Genomic DNA, 17518 nt, shown 5'->3' with positions numbered 1-17518 from the left:
GGAGAAGGGGAAAGGGAGGGGGAGGAGAGGAAAACGAGCGAGAGAGAGAGAGAGAGAGAGAGGGAGAGAGTGAAGGGGGGGGGGGGGGGGGGGGGGGTGGGGTGGAGAGAGAGAGAGACTAGTGGATGTAGCTCTAGCAGTGGGCCGGGGGGGAGAGCGACCTAGCCCGGGCTGCTCTGCTGAAACATCCATGGGTGGCTGTGTCGGGAGCCACCACGACTCCTCGGGCAGCTTAAACGAGAATTCGGACGGCACTGGAGGTAACTTATCGCCGTCTTTTAGGGGCTGAAGCTTATATTATTTTGAGGGGAGAGATGGGGGGGGGGGGGGGGGGTCCTCTAGGATTTCTACATGGTAGTCCTGGCTGGAGGTCCCTTCCTTTCATATCCGAGCCAGGCAAGACACGCAGGCAGACACGGCAGCCCTCCCGGGTTATCTCCCTTTGCACAGCCGGCCTTGAAGCGATAAATGACGACCTGTTAGGACTTGACAAAGTGGGAAATAGTCACAGTGCGTCGCTTCCTCCCTTTGTTCTTTGGTGTTGACTGAGCTAGCCGGCTAGCGGAATTAGCTCGCTAGCTTCTCTGCATAACAAATATGGGTCACAGACGGCAATGGCATGCACCAGAGTGATGCAGTCTGATTGAAATTACGTGCAGAGACTCTTATGTTTGCTTGAAGTTATTATTATCTTATTTCTCAGTGCGTTTTATGGTTATTGTCAGGGTCTTGTTTTTTTGTTGACTGTGTTGTATAAGCGAGGTGTTTACAGCTCTGAAGTGTAGTAAACAGGAGGAGGTGTCCAAACTTGAAGGATGCCTCAGCTTTATGATAGTGTTTATTACAGTGCGATGTAGAGAAAGGCCTGAGAGCAGGAGGGGACACTATTCTGTCTGCAGTCTGACATGCACAAAGTAGAACCAAACATGTCAATACACCTGGGTGTGATTTAGGAGAGCTAAACAGATCTAAACCTGAGCTTTGTGCACATTTACAGTGGCACATGAACAGGGGTTTCTCTTCAATGAAACGCAACAGAAAAGTTTATTGGCCAAGGCTGACCAATCAAATGTAATCAAAAAGTATTTTCAGAAGCATACACCGATTCATTACAATATCTGAAAAGCAAGACCTGTCATTTTTGGATAAAAGTCAAATGTATTGACTAGACAGTGGAGCAGCCCTGTCTTAAAATTGTCATCAGTGACATGTTTGTCTGGAGCCTGGATTCATAAATCCAAACTGTTATGAGATAAAAAGTCCTATAACTTGGTGATTGTCTAAAGCCATCAGGAGAGGCCTATGTAGCTCAAAGTTAGAGCAGGTTGTTTACCAGTCCACAAACCTGGGGTTAAATCCCTGCAGCTCCTGCAGTCCCTATGTCCAGATGCCATTAACTGAATCCCTTGTTGCTCCCAAAGGCATAGTTTCCATCATCTGTAAATGTATTTAATGACGATAAACCGTGGCAGCATCATTAGTGTATGAATGCTGACATGTGGTGTAAAGCGATCCGAGTGGTACGAGAAGATTGCTGTATAAGTGCAGTCCATTACTTGTTATGGGTGTGGCCGGTACACCAAGATGTAAAGTGTTTCAGAAGAGATTGCGTATACCAGAAACTGGGGGAATTTTATACCAAACATTGGACCACATTGGAGACGCTGAGTTGAGATGGTAAGTGTCTTACTGTCTGGAGGGCCCCTTTACTCGAGATCTGTGTCAGGCTGACTTGCTGAAACAGCTTTACACTGTCGTTTCCTCGATATCGAGGAGCTCCATCCGACACTGTGAAGTTCTTCTAATCACAGACTGAGAGATAAAGCCGGGTTAAGGGCTGGGGACAGAGCTTTTTAAGATGCTGTCACATAGTCTGGTTTCATTAATGTCTTTCTTATTGCTCGTACAGCACACCTGTCTGGACAACCTGATCTGATTAAAAGTCACATAAACATGTTTCAGTGATTCCTTTCTATTGAGCCTGAGAGTGAGTCCTTGTTTGTGGAAAAAGAAGCCGTTCAGTGTTAAAACAGATTGAGATAAGCAGCTGTTACCTGACACTCTGCCCGATGATGACACAGACGGAGCAGTTACACTTGAGCTCTTGTATCCGTTTTCACCAAAGCAAGGATAATAATAAGTGGATTTACCGACTTAAAGGGTAAGGATATTTGAGTTTAAAAATCGTCTTTTACTCACGCTGGCCAACAAGCATCCCAGAGGATTATTAAGAATTACTGAAAGGCAGAAAAGTAGGCTATTGTGGAACGTAAACTATTAAATTATGAGCAGACAGATGAGCTGGAAAGTCGGTTAATGTACAACACACAGGCAGACACACACACACACACACACACACACACACACACACACACACACACAGTGCGCTTCACTTTAGTGTATTTTTTTTAATGCACTTACTGTAATGTATGATATACATGCTAAGTATGGAATGATGTGTTTGATTATTTAACCACATGACTGAAAGTACACTTCCTGTTAAATCTAGACATACTTGAATTCACTCTTACTTATTGTGAAGAAGGAAAAACAACAACCTTTTTGTCGGAACACACTCGCCGTTTCTCTCCTTGTCCTGTTTTTTTGTGACCAACATTGGAAGTTAAGCTTCATAAAAAATCATCCCAGCCCATGAACATTTAGTTGGAGTGAGACAAAGCTCTTTCCGCTGTTTTGCACATATATCAAAACCCATTTATTTATTTATTTAGCCATTCAATTATTCATTCAGTCCTGTCTTATACAAGGAGCTCATTTGACCTCTTTAACCTTTTTTAAGAGGATTTTAAAACTTAAAAAAAAAAGACAATGCCTTCCTCTTGTATTCAGGTGAATTTTAGCTTAACAGAAAGCAAATAAATAAAAGGGCTACAGTTTAAGCAGTCTGTCAGCTCGAGGTCCTATTTACTGGGAACAGTCTGTGGAAGGTAGGTGTTGGTGATCACAGCCGTATGATCATTGGGAGTACATGTGTACCAGCAGCAGGTGTAACTCTACACCTTGATCCGTCATTTCTCTCTCTCTCTTCTGTCACACACACACACAAACAGTCCCACACATACTGCACATACAGTCCAGTACCTGCCGTCCCCCTCAGTGTTGATCCAGATGGTGTTATTCATTAACCATTCAGCTGCAGATGGAGCGCACACGAGATGCGCAAACCTTCACCTTTTAACCGAGTTTAGCAACAAACACTTCCACCTTCTGTTTCTGCTTCGCGTATTGTTCAGACAAATAGAAACTCTTCGTCTTCTCTTCTTCCCTCTACCGTCTCTTCTCTTTTGGAATTGACATCTTTTTACTCGCTCTCTGTCACCCTCCACTTCATGTCTGCTAATTTCCTCTTTTTTTTTCTGTTTTTCTCAAGTCCTTAACTGGTTATCCGTCCTTCTCTTTTCTTCTTTGTTTCTGCTGCTACCTCTTTCTATTCCTCTTTCCTCACCTCCTCCATTCAACCCGACCCTTGTTCTATGCCTTTTATTTCTCTTGTGTCCTTCTGCCTTCTCTCCATCATCTTCCCTCCCTCTCAACCTCTCCTCTCTTTCTCCCATCCTCTCTCTCAGTGGCTCTAGGGCGTAACCAGCCCCTGAAGAGAGAGCGGCCTAAATGGAAAAGTGACTACCCGATGACTGAAGGCCAGCTGCGTAGCAAGAGAGATGAGTTCTGGGATACGGCGCCAGCATTCGAGGGCCGGAAGGAGATCTGGGATGCGCTGCGGGCTGCGGCCAGCGCCTTTGAGAGCAGCGACCACCTGCTAGCTCAGGCCATCCTGGATGGGGCGAGCATCACACTGCCGCACGGTAAAACCCATTTCCACACTTGCAGATGACTACCACCAAAAATAATTTAAATTCCCTCTTCTGACGCTCTCTGGAGCAGTTAAAACTCAGGATAGAGTTTTTTTTGGCAGCCATCTTGTTTTGTTTGTGTGTGCTTTATTTGCAGGGGCAACAGTGCGTGTAAGTACGGAGGGCTGCGACAAATATGCCATTTGATGTTCTTTACATCAGTTTCTATGTCCACATGTGATCTGGTTGTGTCTTCCTGATTGAGGTTCAACTATTTTTACTGCTCATGTTTTGCCTCTCTCTCTCTCTCTCTCTCTCTCTCTCTCTCTCTCTCTCTCTCTCTCTCTAACTGCACACATCTGAAGGTAACCCTGCAGTCGCTCCCTGTTTTTTGACTGCAGGACAAGTATGTGTGGCTGAGCTTGCAGCTTATTTAGGGAGGACAGCAGAAAAGTATTGCTGCGTACGTACATGATGTTGTTTGACTTTAGATAAAACAGGGGAAAAAAGACATCCCAAGACACAAGAGAGGGGGAGTATGAGATCTAGCGGGGCGAGCGGAGGAGCAACATCTGGAGGCAACGTGCTCAGCGATTCTTGCCGTGCGTACCCAAAATAAGAACTGAACAACAAAGAGCAGCAGGGCAACAGTTCTGCTCGAACTGGATCTCCCTCCAGAGAAGACGTCTTTATTCATACATGCCCACTGACAGAAACAGGAAGCCTGTTTGATAGTCAAAGTTGATCAATACGAGAGCCTATCATTGGCTGCTGCCACCCTCCACACTGCTGTTTACAACTGACACGCGCCGTGCACATCAAAGTGTTTTTGATTCTGATTAAATGCTTGATGTATTTGTTTTAACAACAAAAACATACTAGCCAAATATAAAGTAAGAATAATTAGCATTTTAAGACAATACATTGGACTACTGTCAGATATTAAACTATTATATTTAAAAGGAGCAAATTGTGGTTACCACTCTCCATAAAAGAACCTCAGACGATCAAACATAGAAAAACGAGGGAAGTCTTTCTTATTGTTTGAACGGTAGTTACATTTGCAGCTCCCAAAGTTGCAGTGTTATTAACACCAGGTGATGCCCATATTTCTTTGGTTAATCTGGTGATGGGAAGATTGACATGTATAGGAGTGTTATTCTCACCTCGGATGTTAGGCGGCGGCATATTTGGGGGAAAAAAAAAAAAAACTAACCCTAAAAAAAAAATCTAACGCAAGATTTCTCAACTTTTTTTTCCTGTAGTATTAGGTGTCCCTTGATAACATACTAAGTGTTTACCAAAATTTGACCACTAGAAAGGTGTAATTTTTTAAGATGGCATCCAAGATGGGCAGGAAAAAATCTTAACTCCTTCATTATTTGACCTAGCCAAGTGATCTTGGTGTCTAGCCTCATGTTTTCTGGGTCTATGAATCCATTGGACTTGTCTACATGACACTGACATGATTACAGACTTATGGAATACAGGATTTTATGAGATTACTGTAAGGTTATTTTTGTTTGGGGTGAACCAGAGATGCATACGATTTAGCGTGTCATGTAACTCCTACTCAGTATGTGTTTTTGGACTCATACATATTTTTTTTTTTTAGCTCAAACACAGACTTGACATTCAATGTAAAAGTTATGCGTTGGGGAACGTGAGGTGGACAGTTTCAGTGGTATCCAAAGGCTCTAAAGATGCTGCATTAGCAGAGTGACGGCTGAGACGCCTAAGCATGGAGGTTAAATTCGCTGAGGAAGTCTCGTATATATGTCTTCTTATAGTTTCTATTGTCGTCTGAAGTTTCATAAACAGGAAGACGTTTCTGCTGAACATGAGTTCAGCAGAACATGCATGCATTTCAAGTACTCGGATAAAAGAAGTCAAAGATGCTTGACCCAGTGTGCCTCAGTGACTGCAATGTATCATTCAGACTGGAGCTGTTAAAAAGTATACTCTGTTGAGGGGATCAATGTATAATAAATAAAGAGGGATGTGTCTTCTCAAAGCAGGATTTAATGAGGCAATCACTCAGGACAGTATTCCAAAGATAGTGCCTCTTCTACTGCAGACTTGAGAGCTTCCACATAGAACAGATCAATGAATCGACGTGGCTCTCATTCAGGAACCCCCCCGGCATCTCTTCAAAGCAATTATCAGCTGCCTCCGGAGCCACTTTCTTTTCACGGATGAGCATCCTTCACTTGATTTCACTTTCATAACTCCTAAGATTCATAATACTTACACTGAGACTGTCCCTATGACAGCACTCTTGGTTTCTCCCCATGTCTCCAGACTTCATAAGAAACCTGAAGTGTGATTTGAAAGTTCTCAGTGACAGTAAAGGTCAGGAGCTGGATAACAAAGGCTGTTATGTATTTGATTTAAAACATGTTAAGACCTCTTACCTGTCATACCAGACCAGCACATCATTGGAAGTGCTGTGTAACTAAAGTCAACATAACAAGGTGGTAAACAGATGACCTTTACCCCGATGCTACCCGTATATATATATATATACACACACATATGTGCTCCCTCTCTTTCACCAAAGAGACCTCTGAACTGTCCCGACTGGGAGAAACCAAAAGTCATTGTTCATGAAGAGAGGACAAACCATTTAAATGGCAGTAAACCCTCATTCTGACTCTTGTAATAGCATGTTCCATTTTTTTTTTTTTATAAAGGCACTCTATTCTAGACAGATTTACCTGCCAATGTGTCTGACGTGATCAGTACTTCATTGCTCCTCGTGGGTGCACATGAATGAGGCGAACAGACATGGAAGTGAATTGGCCAAAGAAAAAGTTGACAGCCGGATAAATGAAGAAGACGAACACGGGAGGATAATGTTGTCGAACATCAGGGAATTAAGAGACGATGCAAGAGATGAGGTGTAAATGAGACCAAGTTACATAATTAGATTAATCATGTACTTTTTTCAGAGTAGGGTAATTTTGTATCCTGAGTCGTTTGGTGTGTAAATATAATTTAAGTAGTAAAAAGGTCGCACTTTTCACTTTTCATGAAGAGTTGAGTTCAGGCTTATAAAGTTCAATGTTGAGTTTGATACAAGCCGGCTCTTTTTTGGTAAAGTTAATCCATGCAGTTCTTTGTGAGCTGCTGTAAGGAAACCAACCTACCAGTACTCTGCAGCTATCAACAAAAAGACCTGTGCCGCATGTACAAGTGGGCCTGGTCTTGTCCTTCTTTCCTTTCCTGTTAGTTTTGTCTGGTTTTAGATCAGATCCTGCTGGGCTGCAGCTGTGGATTCCCCAGGTCTGATGTCACTTAACACTCATCCAGCACTCTGGTACAAAGAGAAGCCACATCGCAGGATTATTTCGTCATTCACAAATGTCATGTCTTTTTATTGCTGTTTTTCACTTCAGATAATCCAGTTTCACTTCATTGTTTGTCTGCCACTCAATAGCGGCATTGTACCACAATCAGGTCACTCAGTTTCTAGTTGTGCAGATTGTAAAAATATTTATCACTATTCATTCAGCACTTCGACGTGGGCTTTTAGGAGCAAAAAAAAGAGACCGAAAAGTCAGCACACTAAACGTCCTTTAAGTTTCTCTTATTCTTAGTTAGAGCAGCAAAATAACAGGCGTGTTTCAGCACTCGGCTTTCATCAGCATGAACGCGTCTGTTCTTTCACTGCTCTAACTCGGATAAAGGAAATTTAAGGACATTTTAGTGTGCTGACTTTTCTGCTCCTTTTTAGCCTCGTTGCGGCCGTGCACCTGAAACTGTGTTCACTATCAGTGTGCTCCTTTTTTTTTTTTTTTTTTTGTTCTTTGTTGTTTTTGGAGCTTTTAGGAGCAGTCTTCCTCCTTCAGTGTCTTTATGAGCTTGAATAAAATAATTTGTGAGTTTTAAGCTCTGTTAGTTCTCTCCTTTCAGGGAAGAGAATTTAGTGAGTATTTAGGGGTTCTTGAACACTCCCACATTCATCGTTCACATGCTAGAGACGCATCAAATGATGTTCTCGTTTTTCTGTTTACATGGTGTGACTCGAGAATTTAATCCTTGGTCATTAAAAGTGACTGTAGGAGTGCCAGTAGCCTAGCGGTTAGTGCATTCGCCCCCATGTACGGAGGCTTTAGACCCGGGTTTCAAATTGACCTGTGGCTCCTTTCCTGCGTTTCACTCCCCGCTCTCTGTGTTCAGACTCTTTTCTGTCCTCCCTCTTAAATAAAGGCATTAAAAGCCCCCCCAAAAAAACCTTTGAAAAAAGTGACTGTAAAGTAGAAAGTGGGACAAGTTTGCTTCAGTGGTTGGAAAACATCTACCTGAATCATAACTGTCCACAGAATTAATATATTATAATCTTTGTGTTTTTAGCCATATCAAAGATTGTTTTCATGCTTCGATCTCAGAAACGCCGATGTGGAGCCGCCAGGGGAAGAAAAAGACCAAGACAGAGATTTGTAACAGACACAAAGAGTCTTAACTAAATCCTTTTGAAGGCTTGTCAGTGCACCAGGTTTAACGTTTCTCTTAGAACTACACTAGCCTTTTATCACAGTGGCCATGACGGCTCCCATCTGTAAGAAGTTTCTGTTCCTTTAAAAAAAAAAAAAAAACTGTTTTAATCACGACAGACTTTGTTTTGAAATAATTACACTGAAAACTTGTACACGTCTAACTGCGCAGATGTAAACCCTAATTAGTTCCAACAAGTTTCTTTTCTTTTCAAAAGCAATCAACAAACTGAATTTTTTTTCTTTCTTTCTTTTTTTTTTATGATGATAAAACAAAAAATAACAGTACATTTTGCAAACAGCCTTGATTTTCAGCCAGATGGTGGAAAAAATAGTGAGGGCTGAAATATTCAAGGTCAGTTATCGACCTTTTTGTTGTATTCCCACCCCCCCAAAAAACTCCTGCAGTAATACTGTGTTCACTCTCTGTTTCCCTTCTACACTCTTTTCTCCATCTGAATCAGAGTTGACCTACGGTGACAACATGTCTTTAAAGGTCACACATAGAGACGTGACCTTCCCTTTCTCCTGATTTCACTCAAACATTGTTCCTCACAGTCTCTGTTCTCCTTTGACTCTCATTTCTCTATTCCAGCTAAAAATAAAAAATAAAAAAAAGAGTCAACTACGAGATATGTCAGGTGTTGGCTTTGTTATTTGGGGGGGAAAAAAGATGTGATGAGGGGTAACCTCTAAACGCATTCATGTTGGCTGTTAGTTTCTTTGTAATGGAAGTTCCCAGTTGGACCTTCAGCTAGTGCGGTGGACCTCACTGTACAGTGAATGCTTTTTTTGCGTACTGCTGTGAGTGGGTTGTCAGAAGCTGTAGCCTGCTGGTTAATGTTATTCATATCTCACCTAACAGAGTGGCAGTAAGACTAATAAACACTGAAATGATCATTATTAAAAGATTTTGGATACAATACAGGATAGGTTGTCGAGGAAGGAACAAGAATCTGGTTTTGAAAAGACATGTAGTCCACTAGCTATCATAGCTCGTCAGCTAGTCATCATTCACCCTACAATGATTTAGTGTTTTATTCAACGGGCACCTACGTTTAAGTGCAGCCAACTATCCACTTTAAGACTGCAGCTGGAGTTCTTTGACACAAGTTCAACATCCAAGAGGTTAATTGGTCAGCAGACAATTGCCAATGGGTCAGGAGATTGACAGTGAAGTAATCTGGCCCTGTCTTATATTGTTTTCATTGTAATGTTGTAATGATTTCATTTAAGTTAAGAATTGATTTGTGTACAGATATTGACAGTTTTCTGTCTTTTTCCAGGAGCTCTGACTGAATGCTACGATGAGCTGGGGAATCGATACCAGCTGCCAGTCTACTGCCTCTCTCCTCCTGTCAACATGATCGAGGAGCACTCTGAAGAGCCCGATGGCTCAGATCCAGACTCTGGTGCAGCGGATCCATCCACAGGCAGTGCCAGCGATCCAGGCTCAGGAGGAGAGTGCCAGCTGAGGCTCCGGCTCTCAACGGGCCGCGACCTCCGGCTGGCTGTCCGCTCTTCGGACACGGTGGGCATGATGAAACGTCGTCTTCAGAGTCAGGAGGGCGTGCCTGCCCCGACTCAACGCTGGTTTTTCTCAGGTCGGCCTCTGACAGACAGGCTGCGCTTGGACCAACTCAACATCTCCAGGGACTATGTGGTGCAGGTGATCCTCAGCCAGCTGCCACCGCTGGAGCCGCTGTCAACAGCAGGACACACACTCGAGGCCCCCGGGCCGGTCTCAGAGGAAGGAGTGGCTCCACTGCCACAGGAGCCTACGCCTGTGGAAAACTAACTGCTCATTCTGGCTGCACAGAGGCAGGAATAGCAACAGGCTTCCAGCTTAAAAGGAGGACAACAAGGGAGAAAAAAGGATGGAAGATGATTCTGACTTTCCTCTGTAGATTAGTTCTCCTTTTCTCTTCTCTTAATCTTCTCTTCTTGGTCTCTTCTTCCCTTCCTTTCTCCTCTCTTCTCTTTTTCACTTCTCTGCTCTCGATTTCTCTCCTCTCAGTCTTTCTTTGTTGGCTGTCTGTTGGAGAAAAAAGACTCTTGAATTTTGAAAAAAAAAACAAAAAAACAAAAAAACTCTTTCTTTTGGTTTACATGTCGAAATTTTGACCTTTTTGAAGTCTTTTTAACTGTTCCTATGGAAACCAAACAACAAAGCAGAACTTTGTCAGATGGCTCAAAGGCTTTTTCTTAAGAACACTGATGATCGAATGTTTCTGTTTCTATTCAAGTTCTGCTCTCTGGTAAAGCTTAGAATTGTGTTTATGGGGCGACAGGGTTTAACGAGGATTTCTTGACGTACACTTTCAACCTGGACATCACGCAAAGAAAGAAATAGAGAAACTCAACAATCAGTCTTAGTTATACATGAATCCAATCCAGGCCATTTCCTCACTCAGGATCCAAGTCAGAATGCTAACAGCTGGAAAGTTGGTGCTGTTAGGCAAACAGATGTGTCCTCAGTGCGGTCACAGAGGCGACATCAGGGGCATGACAACATTTTACCAAGCTTTACTTCACTCTGCTTCAACAATCAGAGCAATCATGTAATACACATCAATTAGTCAGTCTACCTGTGTGTGAGTGTTTGTGTGTGTGCGTGTGTGTATGTGTGTGGGTGTGTGTTCATACAGTATGAGTTTAAGACACAGCCACACATTCATGTGGGAAAAGGATGGCACTTCAGAAACACAGTTGCATATTTTGATTAAAAATAGTAGGTTTTTAATTAAAATGGATCATTGTTTCTATTCTTCTGTCTCCGTCTCGATGTGTCCTCAGTGTTTTCACGTCTTGTGAAGGTAACACGATGCATTATGTTCTCTGGCTTAACATTGCAACTAACATATTTTACAGTCTTTCTGTTTGTGGCTCTACATGTTAAAGGACTAAAACTGATCAGTGTTTGCAACTTTTTTCGTCTCAGGTTTACAAAGGTGAGACATACTGCAGTTCAAGTATTGATTGTTTTTACTTTCATATATTTTACATTGATGTTTATACTATTATACTACACACATTTCACTTAAAAAGATCAGGTAAAGAGGATTTCTGTTCTCATGTCACACACTGCTGGTTTACCTTTTTAACAATAAGGATAAGGATAATCTTTATTGATCCCCCAAGGGGGGAAATTTTGGCGTCACAACAGCTCCAAAAAAACAGGGAATATAAACAGCATCAAATAGCAAAAAGAAAAAACAAAAGAACAGCTATGAGCCAGTTTACATTAATTAAATAAAGGGGTTAAAGAAAAAATACAATAGACTTAAATAATACAAGGCATAAACACTATGTATACTTTCGCTCGTGGAAAGACAGATCAGGAATTAAAACACACAGTGTGTAACATTAATGATAAAGATGATTATAACAGTCATGTGGTGATGCTGTTAAACAGTCTGACTGCAATACTATTCCTCTTCATTTTATGCGTGGTTCTGATAGCAGAAGGCCATACCTATATAAAGCAACTCAAAGGATTTATATATCAAATATAAATATGAAGGATTTAGCTGGCGTTTAAAGCTCAGTTGTTGATAGACAGTTCAGCTGAACAACCAACTAGATTCATATCTGACCAGCTAGCCAGGCTCTGTCCAAATGGAGAGTGCAAGGGTAAGCCTACAAGCCCCTCCAACTCTCATGTCTTGTTTACTTCGCACACAAACTTTAAATGGCTTTGAGTTGTGGCTTCATAAGGAGTTGTGTGTCTTGCTGCGCTACAACTCACTGCCCTGAAAAGGAATCATTTATTCACCTAACATTGAGCTTAAAGGTGCTGATAAGTTGTCTTTTCTTTACATTTGGTCAGAGTTGTTTCCCCCTGCTGCCAGTGTCTATGTTAAGCTGCTCCGAAAAAAAACGAGCGTTATTTCCTCAAGCTGCAGTAAATCTAGTTTGACAATATTGTAAAATGTAGAAGAATTATTCCTATTGTTCAAAGCCAATTCAAAGGTCAGTCATTATTTACAACTCCAAAAACAGTACTAGAGCTTCCCTTTTCCTTGGATTTCCTATTTAAAATGTATTTCTTTTATTCACTTATTTCATCAAGGCAGTAGTGGAAAACTCCCCAAAAACCACAGAGGCCTTCTAGTTAGAAGAAGCCATCATAAACAAGCTCCCTTTTTTTTTTTTTTTTTTGTCGTGATATTCTGCCAACTGGCATTTCCCGCGTGGGAACAGTAAGTGAACGTCATTCAGCCTTCGATAGAATGAGGAAGAAACCTGTGTGCTACCTGCTGCTATTTGTCAGTCACACAAAGGTGTGTAAAAAGCTTTTGAGGAAGAAGGATTGTTCATGACAAGCCGGGATGTTTTGAATGTGAAGTCAGGCTGCAGAGGAAGTGATGGAATACTTTTCTAAAATTCAACCCGGAATATTTCCATTGAAGAGATGCAACAATTTATTTTCCCAAAGACTCATGGTCAAGAAAGCAAACGCACAAAAATAAAGAGCAACAACAAGCAAGGATTACAATAGGCAACAACATGAGCATTGGAGTAAAACGTGCATACACTGGGGAAATGATACTTGAAGCAGATTTTAAATCTTGCGGGCTAATTCAACAGTCAGGTTTAATGTGACTCTGTAGCTCAGACACCAAGAAGACGGAGCAAAGACTTTCAAAGTCTTTTGCCAAAAATAGAGTAGGCTTGCTAAATGTCATACACAGCGTACCCATGAGCCCAAATGTAGTTTCAGAAATCAGTAATGAACAATAATATGGTCAGTGTGATATTAAGTCATCAGTCCACTTAAATACCTTACAATATGGTTTGGAGTTTTTCTGGAAATACCTGTGTACTACATACCTGCAATAAGGTTGCAGTCTCAAACTATATTCCTCTCTGTTTTGCACACCATTTCATAAGTGACAAACGTGATGCTTTTCAGTATGACCAATAGAATTGCATTAAAGATGAGCAAAGTCTGTGGTTTCAAGTGCATTTCCTTGCCCCTCTCACTGCTGAGCAGCCAACCGATTCAATGTTTGAAAACCACAAAGTGAAATAACCTTTGGCAACAGTCATCTGTTACCTGTTTTCACAAGCACATAGCCATGCTGAATCATAAGAAGCCTCTCATTACAATAAAGGTAAGGTCTCTCTTAGAGGAAATATTGTCCTGGTTATTGTAACAGAAAGACGCACATTGCTGATGTTGAATGTTAGTGGTTGTAATAGTTATAGAATGAATAATTAAAAATCCCTCATAAATCCATTTTGTATAAGTTACTTATCAAATATGTGACGAGCATATTTGTTTCTTATTGTTTTATATATAGGTATAATTCAGCGTTGTTCTCTCTCTAACCATATCCCAGCTGTGATATTCCCTCTCACACTTCCACAGAGCTGTTAAACACTTGACCCTTTTCATTATTTTAATCATTATTCCTGAGAACTCTGGGTTAATTTCTAGCGTACCTGTTCACTTCTCAGTCACTTGCCACACTTCACTACCACACGCTTGGAACAGTTCCTTTTTCCAAAAGGTTTCTGTGTCTTGCGTAGCCCTGACTTCCTCCATGATGGTCAGTGGGGCTGCAAAGGAATACACACAATTTCACATTGGAAAATGGTCAAAAGAGAACAGATCTATTGTTCTGCGCTTTTGTCATCTTCCTTGTGACGCTGAAAGTCAAGTGGGACAAAGGTGACCAACAGGCCCTCTGTTGTTTCCAGTGGCTGGTGTCAATATTCAGTCTCACATTATCTCAACCTCTCAGGTGAGAAAAACCCACACACTGTCACAGTCTAAATGAGGTAGTTCCTCTTCTTGTTGGGTTTTTTTTTCACCCTTCTTCAGGCAGACATAAATACGGCAACAGTATGCGGTGTTCATGCAGACGAAGTGAAGACACACTTCAGGCAGTGAACTCATTTCTACTTTAAAGCTCAGCTTGTAGTTTTAAACTCAGGATCACTTCTTGTTTCAAGGTAAGATCTCTTGAACTCTTTCATTTATGTTTCTCCCTCTTAAACCTGTTCACTACAGAAACATCATTCAAAGAAAAACACACTTTGAATGGGTTAAAAACTTTATCCAGAGACTGCATTTTTAGGTAGCAGCTAAATGGAGCTGAGTATGATTACTGCACCATGTTACCAAAGTGCTTAAAAGATTTTCACGTCACGTTTAATTTCACAAAGCTTTAACAAAATGTTTTGTTTTTTTACACTTTTCTGACCGGCTGATTTAACTTCTTCAGAGTCCTTATATTATTCCAATCAAACAAAAAAAAAACTTTAGGAGAACTTGTCACAGCTTGTTAAAAACAAAAAAGAAACTTTTTCTTGAATTTGAAAGACTCAATACTAAGTATTGCATTGTATATCCATATGAAATGTATCTCAGGATTATGTACATACTAAAACTTCTGTTCATTTTGTATTAATGAATCATGTATCATCTTATTGCATGATAAAAAAATGCAGCCTTATAGGATATAATAACCAAAGACTGACTCCCTACTTATTCTTCTTTCTTCCAGATGCGTACATTGCTCCTTCTGTTCCTGTGTGCTGCTCTGTGCTACGCCAATACCGACAGCAACCAGCCGACCATCGAGTCCCTCATGGATAATGGTTGGTGACAACACTTTTTCAACGAAAGATTCCTCTGACTATCCATTTACAGTAGATAATCACTGTATGTTTGTGTCTGTTTCAAATCCAGTTATGGTCCTGAGGGTGTCTTATAGTAAAGGCAACAGAGTGTATGTTAACCTGACCTGTGGAGAAGCTTATCAAAACCAGCCTGTGTTTTGGAAGAAAAACGGTAATACAAGTGTTCATTCTGATACTATATAATTCTAATGTTGCACATATGCAGAAGATTACTAATTAAATGTAATTATTTAAAGTTCTGCACCAAAGCAGCAATTGCTTTTCTTCCCTCAGATGTAGAATGATCTTTGTAATTTAATAAAGCTTCTGGGTGAAGTCAGTGTCACATTGAAAATGTCTCCATGTCAGGCGAGGAGCTTAAACCAGCTCTACTGGGGAACCACGTCAAAGTCCTGGTGGTGGAGACGAATGGGGGAAATTATACTTGTCACCAGAGCCCAGACGGACGATACCTCAACCACACCATGATCCTGGTCCGACTAGACCCAGACAACAGGACTGTCATTCTGCAGGAAAAATCCCCCAAAGGAGGTAAGAGAAGAAAGACGGAGGAAAAGAGCGACAAAGAAACACAACAGGAGATAAAGCTGACAGAGAGATTAAGATTTGTGGCTGTTGTCATAACTTGAAAGATAATAAAAATGTAAAAAAAAAAAGGGGACTGTGGTCCAAAAAGCAGAACACCGAGGAAATGAATGACAGGGCATGTAAAAAGAGAAGTAGAACAAAAAGGAAAAGCAAAGAATTAGGAGAGCTAGAAAGGAGGGAAGAGGAACAATAGGAACAGAGAAAAAAAAACTGCTTGTGTTTTGTTTCATTCATGAACATGTTTCATTCTTAATTGATTTAGTTGTCTTTCTGCCTTTTACAAATGTAAATACCTGATAAAGCTGTAATTCTCTTTGTACTGATAAACACCATCCTGACTCCAGTTTGGTCCATCAGACAGTTTTCATTATCAGATTTTATTGAACTTTTTTTTAAAATTATAAATAAAAATGTGCAATTTTGTCCTCAATTTATAATCCTCAGTTACTCCTCGGTTTATACATCTTTAAATGCAGGGACCTTCAAAATAAAGCCCAAGGATAGGGAGACACTGACTATATTTCTGTTCCTATAGGTCACATCCACTGTACAGCTGAGAACTATAAAGGCTCCTTTCACTGCACCTGGACAAGATCGGCAGACAGACCCAGAGCCGCTGTGCTCCTGGTGACGGCTGAGCGGTGAGGACAGAATAACACGACCGACTGACTGTATTCTGTTGTAGTTAGTATTTGTGCTAACCAGTTTGTGTCGTACACAGTCATCTGAAAAAGATTCCCTGTGTGCTGGATGCTGATGGATCAGGGGTCCACTGCAATGACACAAGCTGCCAACATTATGAGGAACAGCACAGCATTTCCCTCACTGTTAACATACGCAGTTTCTCTCTCCTCGAGGCCTACAAAAAGACCTTTTTCCTGAGAGACATCGGTGAGTATTTGTATTTAAACATTTCTTCTCAAATACGTTTTAAATTGAAGAAGTGCATCCACACATTTTATTTACTCAGCTTTCCTGAATGTATGTCCGTCTCGTGCTGCCGTCATTATCACTACCTTGTATGGTTTGTTTTTCAGTGCTTTGGTATATTAGGAACGTAGCAGTACACAAACTTGTCAGAAAAAAAGCTGAAATAGTTGCTCATGTACATTAAGTGCTTTTTGACCCAATGGTGTTGTGAATACTTAAACCAATACTGTGTTGTTTCCTCACGCTTTCAGTGAGGCCAGCAATGCTCCCCAACCTGGGCACCAGTGACGGGAAGCTGTTCAGCTGGAGTTATCCTGAGACCTGGGAGAAGCCCTGCACATATTTTTGCTTGCAGTTCGAGGTGAAGGTGGTCCACAGCAGTCATAACTGCAACAGTGAGGAGTCTATAATGGTAAATGAGTACATGCATAGTTTACAGGAGAACCGTTTAAAGTCACGCCCACAGCTACATGTGTCTGCCTTCCCTCTCATCACGCTCCTCTTCTCTCTTGCAGAAAAACACCATTGTGCAGACTCAGTACGAGGTCAGTGTCAAAAGCAAGAGGTTTGTTTTCTGTGTGCGAGCTCAGGACAAGTTCACCCGCGGGCCGTTCAGCCCCTGGAGCAGTTGCATGTGAGTTTATCCCTAATCCATTTATACGAGTCGTTTTGTTTCATTCATATAATTTTATCAGTACTGAATCTGTCCAATCTTTCTGACTGCAGAGTGAATAAGAATGAAGTGAGGTGCTCGCCTGACACCGGAGGACATCCATAAAGAAAAAAAAAAGAAGAAACATGTTTTCTTGAAGTCCTCTTTTTAAAGTTTTTAAACATTTTTATAAATCAAAGCTGGGCTTTGTCAGTGAATGTGTACAGTATTTATTGATCGTTCATCAGGTTGTAATTGGAACTGAAGTTATTAATAAAGCTTGTGCTTTTGAATGAATGAATGAATTATTGGAATGCTTTTCAAGAACATAAGTGGATACAATGAAATACTTTAAATACTAATATAGGAACAACAAACAACAACAGTGG

At 41.1% G+C, this 17518-nt stretch overlaps 2 protein-coding genes across 2 annotated transcripts; both read left to right on the top strand.

Annotated features, from left to right (window-relative positions):
- The first annotated feature begins 134 nt into the window (after positions 1–134).
- Positions 135–11221, top strand: ubtd2 (ubiquitin domain containing 2). The gene is made up of 3 exons (XM_079355224.1): positions 135–260; positions 3588–3824; positions 9595–11221. The coding sequence occupies exons 1-3, from the start codon at positions 191–193 to the stop codon at positions 10104–10106; spliced, it is 819 nt and encodes a 272-aa protein (XP_079211350.1). The 5' UTR covers positions 135–190; the 3' UTR covers positions 10107–11221.
- A 2945-nt stretch (positions 11222–14166) lies between these two features.
- On the top strand, positions 14167–17426 carry il12bb (interleukin 12B, b). The gene is made up of 9 exons (XM_079356649.1): positions 14167–14269; positions 14824–14917; positions 15009–15110; positions 15308–15490; positions 16083–16188; positions 16269–16438; positions 16729–16889; positions 16993–17111; positions 17204–17426. Exons 2-9 carry the CDS (start codon positions 14824–14826, stop codon positions 17253–17255), a joined length of 987 nt encoding a protein of 328 aa, XP_079212775.1. The 5' UTR covers positions 14167–14269; the 3' UTR covers positions 17256–17426.
- The last annotated feature ends 92 nt before the right edge of the window (positions 17427–17518 follow it).

The sequence above is a fragment of the Symphodus melops genome, assembly GCF_947650265.1.
Source record: "Symphodus melops genome assembly, chromosome: 11".
Taxonomy (NCBI): Eukaryota; Metazoa; Chordata; class Actinopteri; order Labriformes; family Labridae; genus Symphodus; species Symphodus melops.
Note: the sequence above shows the minus strand (reverse complement) of the source record. Positions and strands in the feature narration are given on the sequence as shown.